The sequence below is a fragment of the Perna viridis genome, chromosome 5 (genome assembly GCF_037379345.1).
Source record: "Perna viridis isolate PV_CMFRI_1.1 ecotype Kerala chromosome 5, ASM3737934v1, whole genome shotgun sequence".
NCBI lineage: Eukaryota > Metazoa > Mollusca > Bivalvia > Mytilida > Mytilidae > Perna > Perna viridis.
Window position 1 is genome coordinate 37,607,219 of NC_142449.1, and position 20,105 is coordinate 37,627,323.

General features: G+C 32.8%; 1 protein-coding gene across 1 annotated transcript; it reads left to right on the plus strand.

Annotated features, from left to right (window-relative positions):
• The first annotated feature begins 944 nt into the window (after window positions 1-944).
• Window positions 945-19,553, plus strand: LOC148617332 (glycogen synthase kinase-3 beta-like). The gene is made up of 9 exons (XM_088584972.1): window positions 945-1,331; window positions 3,457-3,647; window positions 7,220-7,303; window positions 10,350-10,460; window positions 11,209-11,339; window positions 12,110-12,216; window positions 12,872-13,065; window positions 16,326-16,512; window positions 17,591-19,553. The coding sequence occupies exons 1-9, from the start codon at window positions 1,247-1,249 to the stop codon at window positions 17,734-17,736; spliced, it is 1,236 nt and encodes a 411-aa protein (XP_088441098.1). The 5' UTR covers window positions 945-1,246; the 3' UTR covers window positions 17,737-19,553.
• Window positions 19,554-20,105: the final 552 nt, after the last annotated feature.

Below are 20,105 nucleotides of genomic sequence, written 5' to 3' on the forward strand. Positions count from 1 at the left end.
ATACTGTACGATTTATCAGCACGTTAGTTAATATTTAATAACATGTTATTAAATCATTTATTGATATCAATAACTGAATGAATTATTATTGATTATTTTATTAGATATTGCCTGGCATGCATAATCCAGAATTAGATTTAAACACAGATTAATTCATATTTATTAACATGTTATTTTTTTTCATATTAAAAAATTATTTATCAACATGTTAATAAAAATTTATCAAGGTATTAATTAATATTTATCAACATGTTACTACTTCATCTATTTATTGATATCAATAAATAATTTATGTATATGTTGATGAATATTTATTAACTTGTTATCAAATATTTATTGATATCGATAATAGGGAATAAATTGTACAACGGCTTGCTATTTGGCTGTATGTTAGCCAATTTTCTCAAAATTCTCTGTTGAAAATTGGTTTACTTCGCTAAGGATGTTAATAAAAACCACTAGATGGATTTTGATGAGTGATGTACCAAAATAAAGATAAAAGATTGGAGAATGGCAACAAGTATTTTTTTTAATTATCTAAAATAAAAGGCTTTTAAATATTTTCCATTTCAATATATAGTATTAAGTCCCTGTGTAAATTTTACAGCCTAAGTTTAACCAGCATAAAGACCGGGAAGCACATTTTTTATACATTACATAGATTTTGTTAGGAGTGACCAGACCCTGTAATATAAAGTCCCAGCTAGATCATACCAGTTTATTTATACTTTTGTATTTCATTATTATTAATATCACTTTTTTGGCACATCCCCTTTTTGTCTTACTTATTTTTACCCCTAAGGCTCCTCGTTTAATGTAGTACGTCACCTGTCTCGTGTTGCATATTTTACGAGTACGGAAAGAGCCGAAGACTCGAGTTCTGCGTAGCGATTGGTCCATTTGTGTATTCTCGTGATCTCACGAAAACTCACGGCTGTGTTCTCGCCCGTCATTGTAAGCACCCATTGGAAACCAAATTTGCATTAACATTGAGTTATCGATTGACAAATAGGGTTAAATAATACAGGAAATCAAACTATTTGATAATTGTAATTGTGCCAAAGTATTTTTAGATGTTCTTCTTTGAAAATTATGCTGATGTGACTTATTATCAAGGAGTAAAAGGTGGTTAACTAAACGTTCATTTCGTTGATATTTTCTCGGATTGACGAGCGCCATTTGAGATGTGACTGACAGGTTTTCATCGAAGTTTACCAGTTTTAATGTATTTTTATCCTTCCAAACTATGAGCGGACGTCCTAGAACAACGTCCTTTGCCGAAGGAAACAAATCAGGATCCACAGCACCCTACGGAGGAATGAGAACGATAAGTAGGTATCCCCATCAGTTGCAGACCGAATTTGGGTCAACGCACAATCAACATGGCGACCAAATTCTAATGACTTACTCAGCCCACAATGTAAGAGTAATAAATATGTACTCTGACTTGCATTTAGATACTTCATGATCTGCATTTTATTTTGATCTAGGAAAGGTCATTTGATTGCATTGTTCTGTTTGTTGATAACAATGTTCTGGGTATTGGCTATTGCCAGAATTTACTTGCTTGAAATGACAGTTAAGTTGTAGGTTGCAGCAATTAGGACTAAAGTATAACTGAACTTCAGTTGTACCATGTCCCAAATCCATGAAAAATTACCGTATAATTTGTTAATCAGCATTTTAAAATGAGGAAGGCAATGGCCTTAATTGTTAGCGAAGTTTATAGCAAAAGTATCAGGTTCTCTTTTCAACAAATAAGACTAGTTTGTGTAGGAATTTTTTATCACTATTGAGTGGGAGATGGCAAAGGGCATTTCAAATATTAGCTAAATAAATTATCAGAAGAACTTTTCTGGGTTCCGCATGGATGGCAGAGTTTTATCGATGTCTTTCCGAATGGAAGTAGCCTTTTTGAAAAATAACACAGATGTCTTTTAAAATGTCCATCTAGCCTGTATTTTTAATATTTCACAAGCTTCAATATACCCTGATGTAATGTTTTGCCTGGACAAAAGTTCCTCAAGTATCAGTGTGATGAATTTATATTCATTTAAAAGTGAGCAAAGAGCTCACTTATTATTGTGAAATGAAGCTGGCCTACAAGTGAAAGAGGATCAAGCACAAAATGCACACATGTATGCTATAACTGGGCTGCTTATAGTGCTATTGAATTAGTTTTCTTTTCTGGGACAGCCTATTAAGTATGAGTTAACCATTGCAATATGGCCTGCGGATTTAGAGATACTAGCCTTTCTTAAAGCCCCTTCATCAATTTTTCAAATACGAACGCAACTATTTTAACCATATTCATTTTGTTTTAATAATAGGAAAGACCTCAAGACTTCCAGAAAAGATTAACTTAATTTTACTAAAAGGTGATCCTTAATCAAACATTTTTATTTGTTTGGATGAAGAAAATGGATTTTCTCTGTGGGGACAGTCACTCTGTTATTTGTGGTGCTTGCTTTGAAGCGTACTGTATCTGTTTTGAAAGTGGGTAGTAAGTGTACACTGTACATGTATATTGAGCATGGTGTCCAATCATAGGTCATAAATCATACATATGACCACTGATTGGTACATACATGTACATTGTATATTTTACAGTGTTTCGTTTTGCCAATTTACATGTTAACAAAACTAAACATTTAGCACTTTTATTTAGCAAATTATATACAAGTGTTGTTTTATGTAAATGTACATTTTTGTAGTTCTGCTAAATTAAGAAATGGACAATAAGCTTGGTTTGTTTGTTGTACAAAATGTGCATTGTACTTGGTGTTTCAAAGCACAAGCCAGAAGGGCTTATGCATTTTCTGCAAGCCTTACATTTTCTTGTTTACATTGGAGGCAGAATGTTTTGCTTGCCACAGGGTCGTACAATGAACAGAATGTACATATAAATGTTTGTTATTCGTGGTCAGCTATTTTTCTGTACATCCAGAAATTTTAAATTTCTTAAATTTTTTCATAATGTTGCTTGAATTTTTGTCTGTCAATGTTACTTTCTGGGCTATTACGTGCAAGTTTTTATTTCTTTCCCAGTATCAGCCCTGGTACATGCTTTAACCCCAGTATCATTATAATGACCAGTCAATGACAGTTAAAGTCAGAAACTTGCACTTTCCCTTTCCTGCAAATACCAAAATGACTTGGACACGAACCTATTGCCAGTCAGAATCCTTTGAACGATGTCCATTTCATACAGTTACATGTACATGTATGAAGAACCAGAAGCAGTACCGGTGTCAACACAAATTTGTGCTGATCTTTAAAATCTAGCTAAAATAAATTTTCGTTACTAGAATAAAAATTTGGATTGGCTTCCTTGTTTTTCTTTGTACATGTATCTCTCATCACTGAGTAACACAATAAACATGTACTACATATTAACATTCATCAAGTGCTTGCATGTTTGTTGGAATGATGTGGCCACTATTTGTCTTATTTTAGATAAAGATGGAAGTAAAGTGACAACTGTTCTGGCAACCCCTGGAACAGGATCAGACAGAACGCAAGAAGTCTCCTACACAGACGCCAAAGTCATTGGAAATGGTTCATTTGGTGTTGTATACCAAGCCAAGCTAGTCGAAAACAATGACCTTGTGGCTATCAAAAAAGTGCTGCAAGACAAAAGATTCAAGGTATGATTATAATGCATTTTGTAAACTGTTAACCAAGAAAAGTATTAAGTTTCATGGTCGTCATCATAAAATTGTGAATCCTTGTGGTATATCCATCTGTACCATGAGAATTAGTATAATCACAGCGTCATGGTTTTCCTGATCTTTATTGATACTCGGAAGATGTTTCTACTAGAAAAGCAGAGAACACTTACAGGGGCACCTGGTCCATGCTAAATTTTTAGTGGAGTCTGTGTTGCTCATTTACTTGTATTTTTTTGTATATGGTATATGTATTTTGATTATTTGATGTTCTTTGTTTTGTGTATGTACTTTTTCTGCCTTGTTGTTAACTTTGGCATATATACTTTTGATTAATGTTTTAACTTAAACTTTAAATTTTCACACAGAATAGATGATAGTACTAAAGCAGTGTCCTAGCTAGGGTAAAATGGAGGGGCGTAGTGCCCCGTCCCTATCATGCTCGGGCCCCTCTGTCCCTATTGAGTACCCCCCTTACTGCCCATTTACAATTAAAGGAATGTCCCTTTAATATTACACTGAAGTTGATAAATTATCCGTACCCCAAGCCAATTAAGAAGTGTCACTTTCATTACCTACATTGTGTCCTAATTAACCCTCAGGTAAACCTCAGGTAATTATCGGTCATGAATCAGCTGATCAAGGGCAAGGTTATCGGATGATGATTGACAAGTAGAAAATGGGTCCCGATTGGACATATCACCAATTTATGGACAGCCAATCATTGGTTAATACTTAATTTCTACTGCACAATTAATTTAACAAAATGTTTTAAGTTAACAAATCCAAATTTTGTAGAACCACGGTTGTAAACAATTGCTTGTTGCACATGTTTGTTTATTCAAAATGTCAGTTACCTCCCTTATAATTTCAATATTTTAAAAACATTATTATATCTTCAACAGTACAAGACATTTTCGAAAAGTTCTGATTGCAATAGTTATAGGAAATAACAGTTCTTTTAATCAAATAAGATTTTGAAATTAAATTGGAGCAATATCAAATATTTGTTATATTTCATGCAACATTTCACCTTATAGTGTGTCATAAATGTACAGAATCACTAGCCCTTAACCTGCTATTATGAGTTACGAATTATTACATATTGTATTGAACAAGGTTGAAGTTGGTCTACATATCATTCTCAATAAATGATGACTGGGTTTAATCACAACTTATGAGGGTATTTTTGAGCTTAAGTAATTCATTTGGCTAATACATTTCTACAAGTATACATTTTCACAAGGCATTAGGTCGAGAAAGGTTTTATAATACAATTAAGGTGTCATGCATATACATGTATTAATGCAGTAAACTTTATTCAGTTTGCAAAATATGATGCAACACTGTCCATTCACACATTGTCCCTCCTTCATTTTCAAAAATTGGCAGGTGTGTAATAAGAATATAAACATAAAAGAAAATAAAAAAAAGAAGGAAGATATTTCTGACTTAATGCAAACATAAATCTTTAAAAAAAAACTAAGTTCAATATCCCTTTTTGGTTGAAAAAAAAAACATGCTACTCGTTAAAGTGCCCTCTTCCCTGCACCCCTCTATTTTCAAATCCTAGCTAGAACACTGTAAGTATAGTTAGTACAGTCTGGGGCCATACCTAGTGTTTTCTCTTGTTACTCAGTTTGCACTTATGTGTTAGAAAACCATTCCACACTGAGTGTAGTGTATGTTTCGAGGCTAGGGGGTGGATTTGGATATAATAAATCTTTTCTAAAATGCTTGTGTTGATTGCTGAATATATGCAAATGCATCAAAGAAACTTAGGGGGTGGGTGCTTGTGGTTCAATTCCCCTTCTGAACAAAAACACTGCATAGTACCACAGATTGATAAATGTATGTAGATACATGTACATGCATGTAAATTTAAAAGTTCACAACCTGCACTATAAATATGATGTAATTGACAGGCAGAGCAGTCATCAGTTTGTTTAGTTTGTTTATTGATCCCCCCCTCCCCCTTTACTACCTAGAAGGAGACATAGAAATGCTAGTGTCTCAGTTTCCGCCACACTCTACTTTAGACACAGCACCTCAGAAACCACTCGGTGCGATTGTATTTTGCTCAAATTTTGAAGGATCAATATTCACCATATGTAATTATCATGTTCTGCTCAGCTGCTATTTTTATTTGACAAATTTTACAGGATTTTTATTAGACAAATTTTACTGGAGTAATGGGACTTTTACACTTTTTTTTTGTTGGGGCCTAAGGCGACTTGACTGTGGTTACACAAAGCAATATAGTTTTATTTGAAATTTTCAGGGAATGGATGTTCTTAGAAATAAATCTGAATTAAAGTTGTGAATTTTGACATCAATCTGCCTCAGTTTCATTATACATGTACAAAGGACAGTCATTTTATCTACAGTCCAGGGATTGATTTTCCCATTTTAGCAAGTGCTAATTTTTTCGACTTGCTAAAATAAATTGTCAATTGCTAAATTTTTTAATATGTAGTAATATTAAACAATTTAAACAGCTAAAATACAAAATACAACAAGCCTACTTCTGAGAGTTTCTGTTGTTAGTTATTAAAAAAAAGGCCATAATTTGTCGACTTATGCCGGCATTATAAATATTGACCTTTCAAGGTCGTTTAATTTTTTGTGTATTACCCCGGTCAGTAAAATGCTTTAAGGCAGGATAAATAACCCTGGTATCAAGCGTTCTAATGATTCAGACGCTTGAAAGTGAAACTTGGCAGTAAAAAAAAAATACTCGCTTTAATTTATCGGCATGATGTAGCTTCAACTGGCTAAATTGAAATTCCACTCACATTTAGCGAGTATTTCCAGTAAAATTCGATCCCTGCGAAACCTTTGTAGCTTAAACTCCAAGGGACGATTGAAATGTGTTTTGAGTTATCAGGAGTTCGAGAAATTGAAGTTCGTATATTTCCTGATTTTTTCTTTGCTTTGCTGGTCTGAGTTCAACTTTATCGTTAGAAATTGATTACTTTCTACAAAGTTGTGTTAGTTCGTGGATCCTTTTCATTCGCTTTCGGAAGATTATGTTGATTTGTGGACATTAAAAATGCTGTGTTTGCTTTTAAAAATGTTAGAGTTTCTTGGTTAATTTTTTTTAATCAGATTTTCTTTCATGCTTTCATCATACTGACTTTGGAACATTCTGGAATTTCAATCAGTACTATGTTAAGATCAAAACTACCTAATTAGTGATGACTTAAGTATTACCTGTAATGAAAATGACACTGATGAATGATAGAGTTTCAGTTTTTCACACCTTTTGTTACCCAACCTGACAAAATGGCTGATGAGTTTGAGTTAGTGAAGGTTATTCTCTAAGATTTATTACCAAACAGACCAACTAGTCAGTTATAGTGTTCGAGAAATCCATGGTTATTTATATTGATTATACCAGAGAAAATGTTGGTACTCTGAATTGTGTTTGAGAAATCCCGGGTGTTTGAGCCATTCAAGTTTGAGCGAGTGAAGTGTGACGGTATATAAAATGTTACATTTGTGGGTTTCTACAATTCATCACTCCATGATGGTTTAATAATCTTTTTCAGAATAGAGAATTACAGATCATGAGAAAGTTAGAGCATCAAAATATTGTCAAACTGAAGTATTTTTTCTACTCTGCAGGAGAAAAGGTAAGTTGTATTTGAAATAGTTTTCTCACATCATGATTCATGAGTTAACTGTAACTCTTGTGCATTTCCTTTTTTTTTGTAATGTGAAACCTTCATAATATATTGTTGACGTAAAAAAATCTTCTTAAGCCTCTTCCTAAATTCCAAAGTTCAGAAATAACCTCAAGAACTTATATTTAGCGAGTGTAAATTTTCAGAATATTGCTTAGTAGAGCGAGTGGATAAGAATTCTGAATTTCAGGGATCATTTTGGGCCGTGCCTTGTGTCAATTAGCGCTTAAAAAACTTGAGACGGCAAATAAAAAATTGCCAAATGCAGCAGAATGCACTTAGAAAATATTTAAGGTACATTAACAGTGAAAAAATTAGACACTCGCCCGCTCGCCAATGCGACTAAATTAATTTTGGGGCGAGTAACAACTGCATTGAACTCGCCCGTGTTGGCGAGTAATCTGTGTTATGAGATGGTCCCTTTATTATTCAAGTTAATCCTCTGGTCATTGCGAAGGAAATTTCTCTTTGTGTAAAACGTATTGTCGATGCAGATTTTTTTATTTCCATTTTGAGAACGTCTTTTTCAAATGCATTTATGACATTGAATCTGATTGGTTCGTAGTAAAATCATCAACCAACCAATTTTTTCTTGCAAATGAAAACAATTGAATTGAATGGAAGGTCATTTATGTAAGATGTTACAATTTGTAAAGGTACAGTGTACTTTACCCTACGGTTAAGTCCCCGGCACAAGGGGAGATCAGTGTTAAAAAGAAAAAAAAACAGTTATTATGAAGGGAAAAAAAACATGGTATATATTTCAGGCGAGTGAATTATGTTCCAGGCAAGTATATCTTAGACGTCACTCGCCCAGCTTGGCGAGTGCTTTACAAAATCTAATATTTACACTGCATTAAATTTTTTTAAAAATGTCAAGTGTGTTTGAAATATAAACAAACTGTTCCCTGTTATTATTCTGCGACTGGGGATCTCGATTTGCCACATTCCTTTTTGCAGGGCTTTCATTATTTTTTCAGTGAACAGGCTTAATAGAGAAAATGGACTGTCTGCACCTTCAAAATGCATCAAAAAGGGGATGGGGCCCATTGCGATTTTGAACTGTTAACATTTTGACAGTAGTTGGTTCTTAATGAAACTTCTGTTTTTGTACCATATTTTATATGATTGCTATCACTAGTGATCAATTTAATATAATTGGAAACTTCACATTGGGTGAAAATATGCTGGCCGACATAATTAAATTAGCATCATTTGCCTTGACAAATCCTATTCTTATGGAAGACTGAAAGAACAGAATTACCTCCCCATTAAGAAATAGAATCTATCCACAAACCTGTAACAAAATGATTAACATTATGATCAATGGGCCTGACCTAAAAAAAAGTTTTACTTTGAAGCAGCTTTTTAATTTTGGCAAAAGAAAAAGTAGAATGATATTTTTCCTTCCCGAGAAAGAAATAAACTTATTCCAGAATGAAGTTGAATTGAAACTATGATACACAATGTACATTTACCTTTATCTTCTTGTAGTGAATGAGTATAGAAAGTGTCAGACAGACTACAACCCCAATAGTATGCTCATAGTTACCAGTCTTTCCAAAGGTTCAGTTTTTTTTTTTCAGGACATTTGGTCCTGTGATGACGTACTATTTTCAGGACCGAACCAAGTTTTACATTCCATTTTGATCTGAATCAAGAATTACTAATATCGGAAATTTTCTGGACTTCCGGTCTAGCGTTCCTGATTTTTTTACCGGTCCTGTCACATTTTTACTTGCGATATCCAATGTTTCGGCAAACCCTTGGAAAGACTGAGTTACTCTTATTCAGTCTTTCGGTTGTAAGATGCATTTCAAAATATTTATTGTAAATTTAACGTAGTAGATGCCAGAAAAAAAATATCTTAAATTGTCCTAGTAGAAGGCATTTAAAGATGGTTAAAACTTCTTAAGTCCTTTTTTGGCAGTGTGCTTTGCTTCCGGGACCCCCTACAGGGGCATTGCCCCTTGACCTCAGGCCAGATTTTGTGGCCCATGGAATTCAATCACTCATCTTTCAAGCCAAAAAGAGAATTGGGGGTTCAGGTCCAAGCCGTTTTAGAATTGCATGTAAGGGCTAAAAAGGGACATAAACAAGCATTCCATAGAATTCAACTACATGTATATAAATCCAGTAAAAGCATAGGAATGTCTATAATTGATATTGTTCCACAATATTCTATGCCACAATGGTCAAACTTGGATTGATTTTGTAGGTAAAGACTTGATCATTTAAAAAATTAGCTGTCAAAATCTTCTGATGTCTAGCAAATTACTTGACTAGTAATGAATGAATTTTTACAACTTAGGTGCCATTACTACCAAAGGAAGAGTTGGATTGATTTTGGGGTTTTCTTGAAATTTAGGCCAATCAACATGAAATCCAATGGGCCTTTTCAATCAGGCCAGGAATCTGTTGGCCGAAAACTATTTTAGACATTTTCACTTTAATTCAGAATTATTTGGCTGCTATGTCTTTGTGTAGATAACACCTCTTTTGTCCAATTTTTTCATGTATATCTGTTAAGGTTATTTGAAAACTTAACCCTATGTATACATTGTATATCATTACTTGTACATGATCATGCTAAAATAAATTTCATTAAGGCAACCAAAATGATTTAGTGATTTGATAAGTTAAACATTTCACATGGGTGTAAATTTTTTGTAGGACATTTTTAAGTCATAAAATAATAATGTACAAAATGTAACTATTTAAATTTGCAAATAGGCAAAGTGTTATTTTTGCAGATTTTTAATGACCACAAATGTGTCAAAACTTCTCCCAAGCTGAAATCAAGAAACCCTAAGTTGAAATTATGATAGTGAATTTATCTTGTCCATTCTTGTTACATGTACATGTACATGTAGGTAAAATGTATGTTTTCCACAAATTTCGAACTATTATCTTAAGCCAGCAGCACCAGGTGTAGAATTTATAGGGGTTTTTTTTTCACTCCTTTCAGCCTATACACACATTTTTTTTATTTCAGAAAGATGAAGTGTTCCTGAATTTAGTCTTAGAATATGTTCCTGAAACAGTTTACAGAGTAGCAAGACATTACAGTAAATCCAAACAGACAATACCTGTCTTATACATAAAGGTTGGTAAAAAATATTGTGATACTTGGTAGGAAGGTCTACATGTAGTTCTTGCTGATCATAACATGGCACAGGTGAAAAATTATGTTTTTTAGTGCATGAATTTGTTAAATGAATTTTACTTCCGACTCAGACTGGTTTATCTTTTTCCACAAGTCAGGTCAGTTTCCAGTTCATGTAATTATATTAATGATAAGCTTTTTACTGAGGTTACTTTCAATTATGAATGTATATTGATATTTTAGAATATGCTGTTTAGGCTATAAAGCCAAATGAAAAAATGTGTGGTTCCAGTTGCCCAACAGACCCTAGACCTTTTTTTTGCCAAAATGAATAAAAAACAAAAAACAACTGACCTTACTCACTTCTGCTCATCCAGATTTTTTGGGTCACTTCTCTGGATTGAATTAGTTCCATTTGAGAATAATTACAGTATGGTAATACTATGTTGAAATACTTTTGAATGTAATTGCAAATTAAATTTTCGACAGGTTTAAAAAAAAAAATGGGAAAAAGGTGAAACAACAAAATTTGCAAATGTGTGTGAAGATGGATACTGTTTAACTATTGGTTACAGTTTTTACTTAAGACATTCAGTTATTACATATTAGGAAAAACTGTTCTAAGTATGGGAAATGCAAATGTATGTTCAATTTTAATTTTGTACAATTTTCACAAGAATCAAAAACCTTAGTGCTAACAGCACATTGACTTTATTATGGCCTTAACTATCTTTTTTGTTTGTTGTAGTTATACATGTACCAGTTATTTAGAAGTTTGGCATATATTCATTCACAAGGAGTTTGTCATAGGGATATAAAACCACAGAATTTATTGTTGGATCCAGAAACAGGTGTACTCAAATTATGTGACTTTGGCAGGTTAGTGAACTGTGTTGTCACCTGTTATCATTTCGGTCTTCACACAATTTAAAATGCAATTCTGAGCAGTCTTTTTAGCTTAATACTATGGTACATTCTGTAAGCAGCAAATTTTACCAGCATTGGCTTTCGGTTTGTAGTTGGTCTTTAAGACCTTGACGGTCAGTTTTACAAAACTGTAGGGATGTTAAAGACAACAACTAAATGAGAAGTGTTGAAGTTGGTTATACATCTGTACATGTACATGTATATTTTGAATCTTCATCACTCACCAAGTTGCTGCATGTCTATGCTATTAAGCAGATGTTTAAACCAAGGGCAGTCATGATGAAATTCCATTAAAGTGGTAATAATCCAAGGGATAAAGACAGAGCAAAGAAAATAAAACAGAAATAATAAGTAACACACTAATAACAAATGAAACGTGTAAGGAAACTAAAGGTAAATAGACTACACAACTCCTTCAAAACTGGAAGCATAAATTATGCGCATACATAGACGAATCTGTCATGCTCTTTGAAGTTAATTGAGGTACAAATGTAGATGTAATGGGATCAACAATAGGATCAATTATTGTGTATTGTGAACGGGCTTTTAGATAGACACCTGAAGATTTATGCTACTCAGCAAAATTCATCTCCTTCCACTTCAATTTAATGTTTAAAGATAACTACACTTACATGTAAAACCTATACTACAAGTGCTTAGTCTAAAGATTTAGGACTTGTATATTTTTATCTACATACTCATATGTTTAAATTTCTTTTCAGTGCCAAAGTTTTAGTAAGAGGAGAACCAAACGTGTCATATATTTGTTCAAGATATTACAGAGCTCCAGAGCTTATATTTGGTGCTACAGATTACACATGTCAGATAGGTGAGCTCTCCTGCAGTAATGTTACTTTCCTATCAAAGGAGAGGAATAATTGATAGTTGTGGAATAAAGTCTTATTCCATTATAACTATATTCAAAGTTATCAAATGAGGATAGTCACACAGGCATTAAGGTATTATTAGAAGACCCTGTGGATATATTCTTGTTGACTTTTTTTGACTGAAATTTTTGCGGCAGTTTTATTCTCACGGTAAGACCTGTAACGCGATAATTGAACTGTCATAAATATTTGTTTGAAGAACATTCTTATACAATTTGGGGAACAAACACGAATTTAAAGTTGATGGAAAGTAGATTAATTGCCCAAATCTGTTAAGGGTTTAACATCTGTTGGCAAATTTTTTATGAAAATGTAAACGATGACAGTCACTTTGGCAAGCCAGAAAATTTGAAGTAGATACACATGGAATATACAGGGTTCTCCGTGAGCTGCTTAAGCATGGCGTGCCAACATGGCCATGGTTGAAATATTAGCAATGTTCAAAAACCTGCAGTGCTAGCAGCACTTAGATTGAATTATTGTTAAGTAATTACTTAATTGCCAAAGTCGAAGACAATGCTTTACAAAAATGCCGAAATAATTTTTAATACAGAATTATTTAGAGAAACTGAATAATTTTTTTTTTCTGCTTTGTAGATGTTTGGTCAGCAGGATGTGTTCTAGCTGAGTTACTACTTGGACAGCCAATATTCCCTGGAGACAGTGGTGTAGACCAGCTTGTAGAAATCATCAAAGTTTTAGGAACTCCTAACAGAGACCAAATAAAAGAAATGAATCCTAATTACACAGAATTTAAATTCCCCCAAATTAAAACGCATCCATGGACGAAGGTGAGTTCTTGGAGAAAAATCTAAAGAATCCATTTCCTTAGTTTAGTTTAAGAGGTGGTTTTATTGTGCTAGACATTCATAACAACTATTTCCAGTTCTTGAGGACATGCATTATTGTTATTGTGCTTGCAAAGTTTTCCTTCAGTGATTTTGTTCCTTCTTTCAAAAGCAGCCCCAACTCTTTATCTTTTGGAAGGTTTTGCCATATTTTCAATACATTTGGAAAATGTAGTACAGGGGACAGAACACGTCACATGCTGATCCGGAACTGAAAACCGATAACGAACTGAAAACATACTCCCAATATTCATTGACATTAGGTTTCCACTTACTGTGAAAAAACATTCCCCAGAAATGAACAAAGTACTGGGCCAAGAAATCGCATCTCTAGGGACATTTCACTGGCTTCTTTACCTGGTTTTCAGAAAATTGTGCCTGACAATTGGGAATATTCCTCCCTTTGAGAAAAATTTTTTTCAATATTTTGGGAAGAGTCTCCAGGGGAAGAAGCAATAAAAGGGTAACAAAATCACAGTCCTTGTGTAAATTGTTCCAAGTAATCCAACAAACTTTTTATATTGCCACACAGAATTGGCAGCGTATAATGGTATGGCCCTGTCGTTGTTCACAGATACTTAGTTTTCTTGTGATAACTTGTATTTTGTTGGTTGATCTTAAAATGTTATGATAAGGTTTCTAACCACAAAAAGATGGTTTGTTATAATTTTGGTGGGTTATAGCCCCAGACTGTTTTAGAAATTTTTAGAATTGGAGGCCAAAAATGGGGTAAAACAAGTGTTTCCTTAAATTTAAATATATAACTCCAGTAAAAGCATAGGAATATGTACTGGCTATAAAATAATACTACGACAGTTAATGTGTATCCAGTTTATTTGTACCACATATCTTTTCATAGGTTGATACATTGTCACTTATTGATATGATTAACTACAATAAAAAGGAAAAACACAATAAAACTATGGAAGTTATTGGAAAATACAACAAACTAATTTTTTCTACTTCAAAATTCCAACAAACCAGGGAAAATTTCAAAGTCTGTGCTAAAAATTACTGGCACTACAGATACATTTGTAGCAATAGCTACTGTGACAAACTAATTTGATGTTAAGAAATTATTTGAATATAATCTTATATGTAACATCAAAGAAATATAAATCTCCTTTAGAAAACCCTTAAAACTATAACTGAATCGTTTGAAGCAAAATATTGAGTAAATAAGCCCAACTGTTGACGGCTATAAAAAGCATACTGATCACATGACAGCCATGTGACTAAAACTTATACAGAAAGAGGGGGTTTATAATGCAAAATTGTTGATATCTACGATTAATGCCAAGTTGAATTTATCATAAAAATGGGTTACTCGCCTAATGATGACATCAGTGAAAGAAATTAGTCTACTACCTATGGACCGAGTCTCCGTAAAATCAAGCAGGTCTATGATGAAATTGACTCAATTTCCTTTGAAATGTACAGTGTGTTCTACATGAAATTATTATGGATCTATGTTGACCAAAAATTAATTTTCTAACACTAACATTATTTTGGTCAAAAACAATAAAATGGAGCATAATATAATTGATCATGATCCAACTCACCAAAATCTAAAGTTTCTCCGGAAATATCAGTACAGAGTCCAGGAAATGATGATAGCTTACACAGTGGAAAATAGTTCATACATTTCACTATCTAGAAAATGTCACTGTAATATAATAGGCACAAACATTCTTTGTTTACGTGTGTATAACTGAAAAATTTCCGGGGACCAACAAGATAAGGGTGGGCAACTGTCAGTTAAAGTGCAATCTGAGAATCACTGTCTACAGAATATTTGAAAGTGTCCTACAATGTTCTATACCACAATGGTTAGACTGGTAGTAAAAAATTTAACATCTGTAAAGACTATAAAGAAATCAGGAGCCAAAAGCTGGGTCTGAAACATGCATTTCCTGATCATATGTTGCGACAACAACTTCACTTTCAGTGAAAAGATCTTTTTAAAATTGTATATAAGGTGCAATACCACCAAAAGGGGATTGAAGATAAACCTTTTTTATAAAAAGGGACTGAAAGGGGTCCTGAAACAAGCATTGTCCTTATGTCCAGGCATTAAGTGGAGTAAAAATGAATGGATGTTTTTTATTTCTTTATAATAGCTATTAAAAGGTAATGAATGGTTTTGAAACTGTGTCACAAGGTGCCATACCTTCAAAGAAAGGTTGGAATTGATTTTGAAGGTTTCAACTTAAGGAATAATGGACCAAAAAGTTGCCAGTACATTTTTTTACTGTGTCAAATATCTTACACTTTATCCACTCCAAGCTTTATCAAGTTTGAATGGTTTGTCCATACTTGCCAAACTGTTCAGGGTTTTACCTCTGTGGTCCTATCAAGCTGTGCCTTGCAAAGCATTTTATTTTTATTGGACTGATTTTATATACTTTACATAGATTACTAGAAAAGAAAACGTAACAATGATGCATTTTTGCTAGTTTGCATACTAAGATATTGGTAATAACAATGTATTGTTTTTTATAGTCCCCTACCTGCTTTAGCAAAAGGGGACTTTAGACTCTGTCTGCCCGGAAAAAAATTATGTTTTCCGCACTATTTTTTTTTTCTGAATCCTTGCAGATATTGGGCTGATTTTTTGGTATGTGAGTCTATCCTGATGAGTTGCAGATCAAGGTTAGGTTTCCTTCCGCTTCACTGATTTTTGTCTTAGTTGTGGCCCTTGAACTTTGAAAAATTTACCCAAATTTAAGTTTCGCGCACTTTTTTTCTACATGCCGATATTGAGCTGATTTTTGGTATGTGAGTATATCTTGAGGGGTTACAAATCAAGGTTAGGTTTCCTTCCACTTCACTGATTTCTTCTGAGTTACGGCCCTTGAATTTACTGAAATTTAAGTTTTCCGCACTTGCAGATATTGAGCCAATTTTTGGTGCAGTTTGTGAGTCAACCTTGATGAGTTACAGACCAAGATTACTTTTTGTTCCACTTTGCTGATTTTTTTCCAAAGTTTAAAAAATTCAGGTCATTTCCTTAGTTAGTCATTTACACTTGATAAACCAAGGTAGTATTTGGGTCAATGATATAAATAGCTGGTAGGGGACTATGTATTGTTTTGCAATACTCTCGTAATGTTTGTTTACCATGGCAAAAGTGAATTTGAAGCTAGTGCAGTGACTATTTGATAAAAATTATTATAAAAGATATTTTGTCTTATATTTTACAGGTTTTTAGGCCAAGAACCCCACAAGAAGCTATACAACTTGTCAGTCGATTACTAGAATATATTCCTTCAGCTAGAATATCTCCTCTTGAAGCATGTGCTCATTGTTTCTTTGATGAATTGAGGGAACCTTCAACAAGGTTACCAAATGGAAGAGAGTTGCCACCCTTATTTAATTTCACTCCCCAAGGTAGGTCTTGTAAGTTTTGACTTCAGGTGTTGATGGTGGTGTATTTATAAAACCCTGACTATGAAAAACAAATACAATATAAAAAAAAAGAAATTTTGAAGAAATCAAAATACCTGAATAAGTACAATTTGATATTATCAGACAATTATTTAAATTCTGATAATATGAATGTTATAGAATAAATACATTTACATGTTAAAGTTTTGACTTTTTTGCCTAATACTATTTTTTTTGTTATTTTCTATAAACATATATACATGTATATGAATTATTGAAGTGCATGTCAAATTTAGGTGAAAAAATTGATACATGTATTCAAAATTAATTACTATTCAAATTCTCTTATGCCAAAAAAAAGTAATATTCTTGTTTCCTGCTACCAGCAAGAAAAAAAATAGGGTAGGTAGGGAAATAATTTCATTTTTCAAAAACATTTTACATTGAGTAAATTGAGAAACAAACTCGGAGGTTTCATTAAGAACTGGCTACTGTCAAAATGTAGACAGTTCAAAAAGTGGAAATGGACGGTTCAAAATCATGATGGGCCCCATTCCCCCTTTGATACATTTTGAAAGTGTAGACGTTCCATTTTCTCTATTAAGCCTGTTCACTGAAAAGATAATGAAAACCCTGAATCTAAACTTTAACAGTTCTTCAGCCAAAATGGCAATAAAATGTTTAGGATAGGTAGGGTAGCTTGCCTTATTTTATGTATTTTTAGAATGAGATTTTGTGTGTGCCAAATCACAGACTTGGCAAATGTGTGAACTGAAATCTTGTACATATGTTATTTAAATATACTTATATATATTATTTATCAAAAATGTTAACCTAAATTTTTGACAGAATGGTTTCATTGGCTTCATCAGTTATCAATGTAAATAATAGTTAAAATAATTGTTGAAGAAATATGTTTTGTATGGTTCCAATTTTCAATGAATAAATTACAAAATTTTAATAAACATGGAAAATTGATAACCACGAATGCAGTGACTTCAAAGAATGTATTATTCCTAAATATATGTGTATGTATTGCCTCTTTGAATTAATTTCATGATTTTTTTTTTAATTATTGCAGAGTTATCAATACAGCCTAATCTCAACCCTAAACTTATACCTCCACACATTCGTGCCATTGTAAATGATGGGCAACAAGGCTCTACTCAGGACTCTACAACCAACCCAGATGCCCAGGGTACAACAGCTACTGGGGGCACAGCTTGAGGAACGTCTTCATAGTAGTGATTTTTTTTTTTTTTTTTACAATTTGAGACTACAGCAGGGATGTCAACAATGAAAACAGATTTTACTGAAAAAAATTCAAGTTGTGATATGATTGGAGCTTGGCAGACCTGTTAAAAGTTTTTTCAATCATCCTTTATCTTGTCCAATTGGGAGTATGTTAAAGCTTTTTTTAGATATGAATGAAAATTTTAATTTAATGGCATTTTAGTAACTTAATTTTTATTGTGTTATTCATACAGAGTATGAATATTTTTACCGAGATATGACTTAGTACTGTGGATGCCAAATGGACAAACTCCAATCACTATTTAACTGCCGATTGTTACTTCGGACAGATCATTTGTTGGTGTATGAGTGAAGTGAATGTGTGAGACCTTATGTTGTGAGTGTTTATTGTCTATAGCAATACACACATCATTTTACAAAAGAGAGAATGTTAGCCACTTCATATTTTAATAAATATCCTTGTTGAGGAGAACATACTGGCTTTTGTTGCCTTCTTTCCTTCAGAAGGGGGAAGACACACAAGCCACTGTGCTATCTTGCCTTGTTGTAGTATAAATAGTTGGTTTAACATTTCTGTCTCTTAAGACACTTCAGTCTGTATTTTTACTTTCTGCTGAATTCTTGTAAGGAATAGTATGAATTTTATATGAGCAGATGTAGTTTAATGTGTTTTTGGCAATTTTGTACATTAATTTAAAAAAAAATGCTAAGGATAAAATAGTGTTTAAATGTATTGATAAATTGAATAGGTTTACGTATTTCATTTGGGGTTATTGCTTATCAGACTTTCTCTCTCTTTTTTAAATTCTTTAACTTAATCTTATTATCATATATTTACATTTAAGTATGGAAGACATTTCATTGTTGCTACTAAGTCACAAGTAGATTGTAAGGGTATTTGAAAGACAGCTTGCAAGTCACTTATTGCAATGGTTTCAGTTTTTCAAGTGTATGCACTAACAAAAACAAAAAAAAGCAGAATTGGTTAAGTGAAGAAGTCAAGACTTAATTGAGAATTTTCTAGGAAATAGAAATGCAAGTGTCATATAATGAGAAAAGAAATACCACTACTTTCAAGTCCAAGCCAAAAGGCAGGTGGTGCAGACAAATTTTCCTAAGTCTCATCCAGTTTGGACTATCCTAGTCACTAGCTTTGAAGTGTCTTATTGGAAAGTAAGTTTCATACATAGTGGATGATGGTATTTTTTATGCTGGAATGTAAAACTAATCTCTTAACTAATAACCACATGTGCTACATTTTTATGTATGAAGAAGTTCTGGTTGTTCTTTCCTTAAATAAAAATAAAATGACAGTTCAAAGTTTAAAAAAAAAAATTGGAATTTCTTGTTTGTTTCGGGTTAGTCTTGAAATAGGATTTTGAATGGGGGTGGTATTTAACTTTGGGTTATCTTAAGGAATGTTATTCTACAGATGACATTCATTATTTTGTGCACCACTTAGTACCCTGTATGTAAGGGATTACAAGGGTATTGTGTAGTAAAATTTCTCTATCCAACTATTTATTTGTAGTACAAATGTACCAAATATTCTATTTGTTCTTTATCTTCCATGCATGTTATTTATTATGTTCTTATGATATAATTTTACTATTGGTCTATTGTAAAATATTCAACTGATTGTTTGGAAAATGTCAATAAGTACAGTACACATAACCAGTATTACGACAATTTTAACTTAGCAGTCATATAAACATGCATTTTTAGGTGAACACATCTGTTAAGTTGCGATTGATGTAAAATGTTGGTAAAAATAAAAAGATGACATTTTATTAACTTGATTTAATTAACAATTAAACGCCAATCTTTTAAGATGGAAGGAACATATAGTAAACCAGTGTTCAATATTAATGTATAGCAATATAATTTCCCCATGGAAAGCAATGCAACACCAGCAAGCAATAAATCTCCATATTGCATTAGTGCAAATATAGTTCAAATATGTGACATTATTCAGTAACAAAAGTTCATTTTAAACAAGACTAAATTATATATCCATACAGTAAAAGGGTTATTGCATGATTTATATCACATAAAACTTCACACGATAACTAGAAAGTGCTGTCTCCAATTTTTGTGAAACTAAGGAATTGGTTTTTTTTTTATTAATGTGAGCTCCCTTTCAGTTTTATTAACTTCAGATTTTTCATTTTTTTTAGCAATGGGACTTCTCTTATAAATATGGGGCAATTTTCTGTTTTTGGACTATAACTCCAACACCATGCAGCAATTTCAATGAAATTTTAGTGCACTGATTATCTATTTTTGACAATTTGTGATTTTAGGATTAAAAGTTGTGGGTTTTTATTCATAAAAAAGTGGTC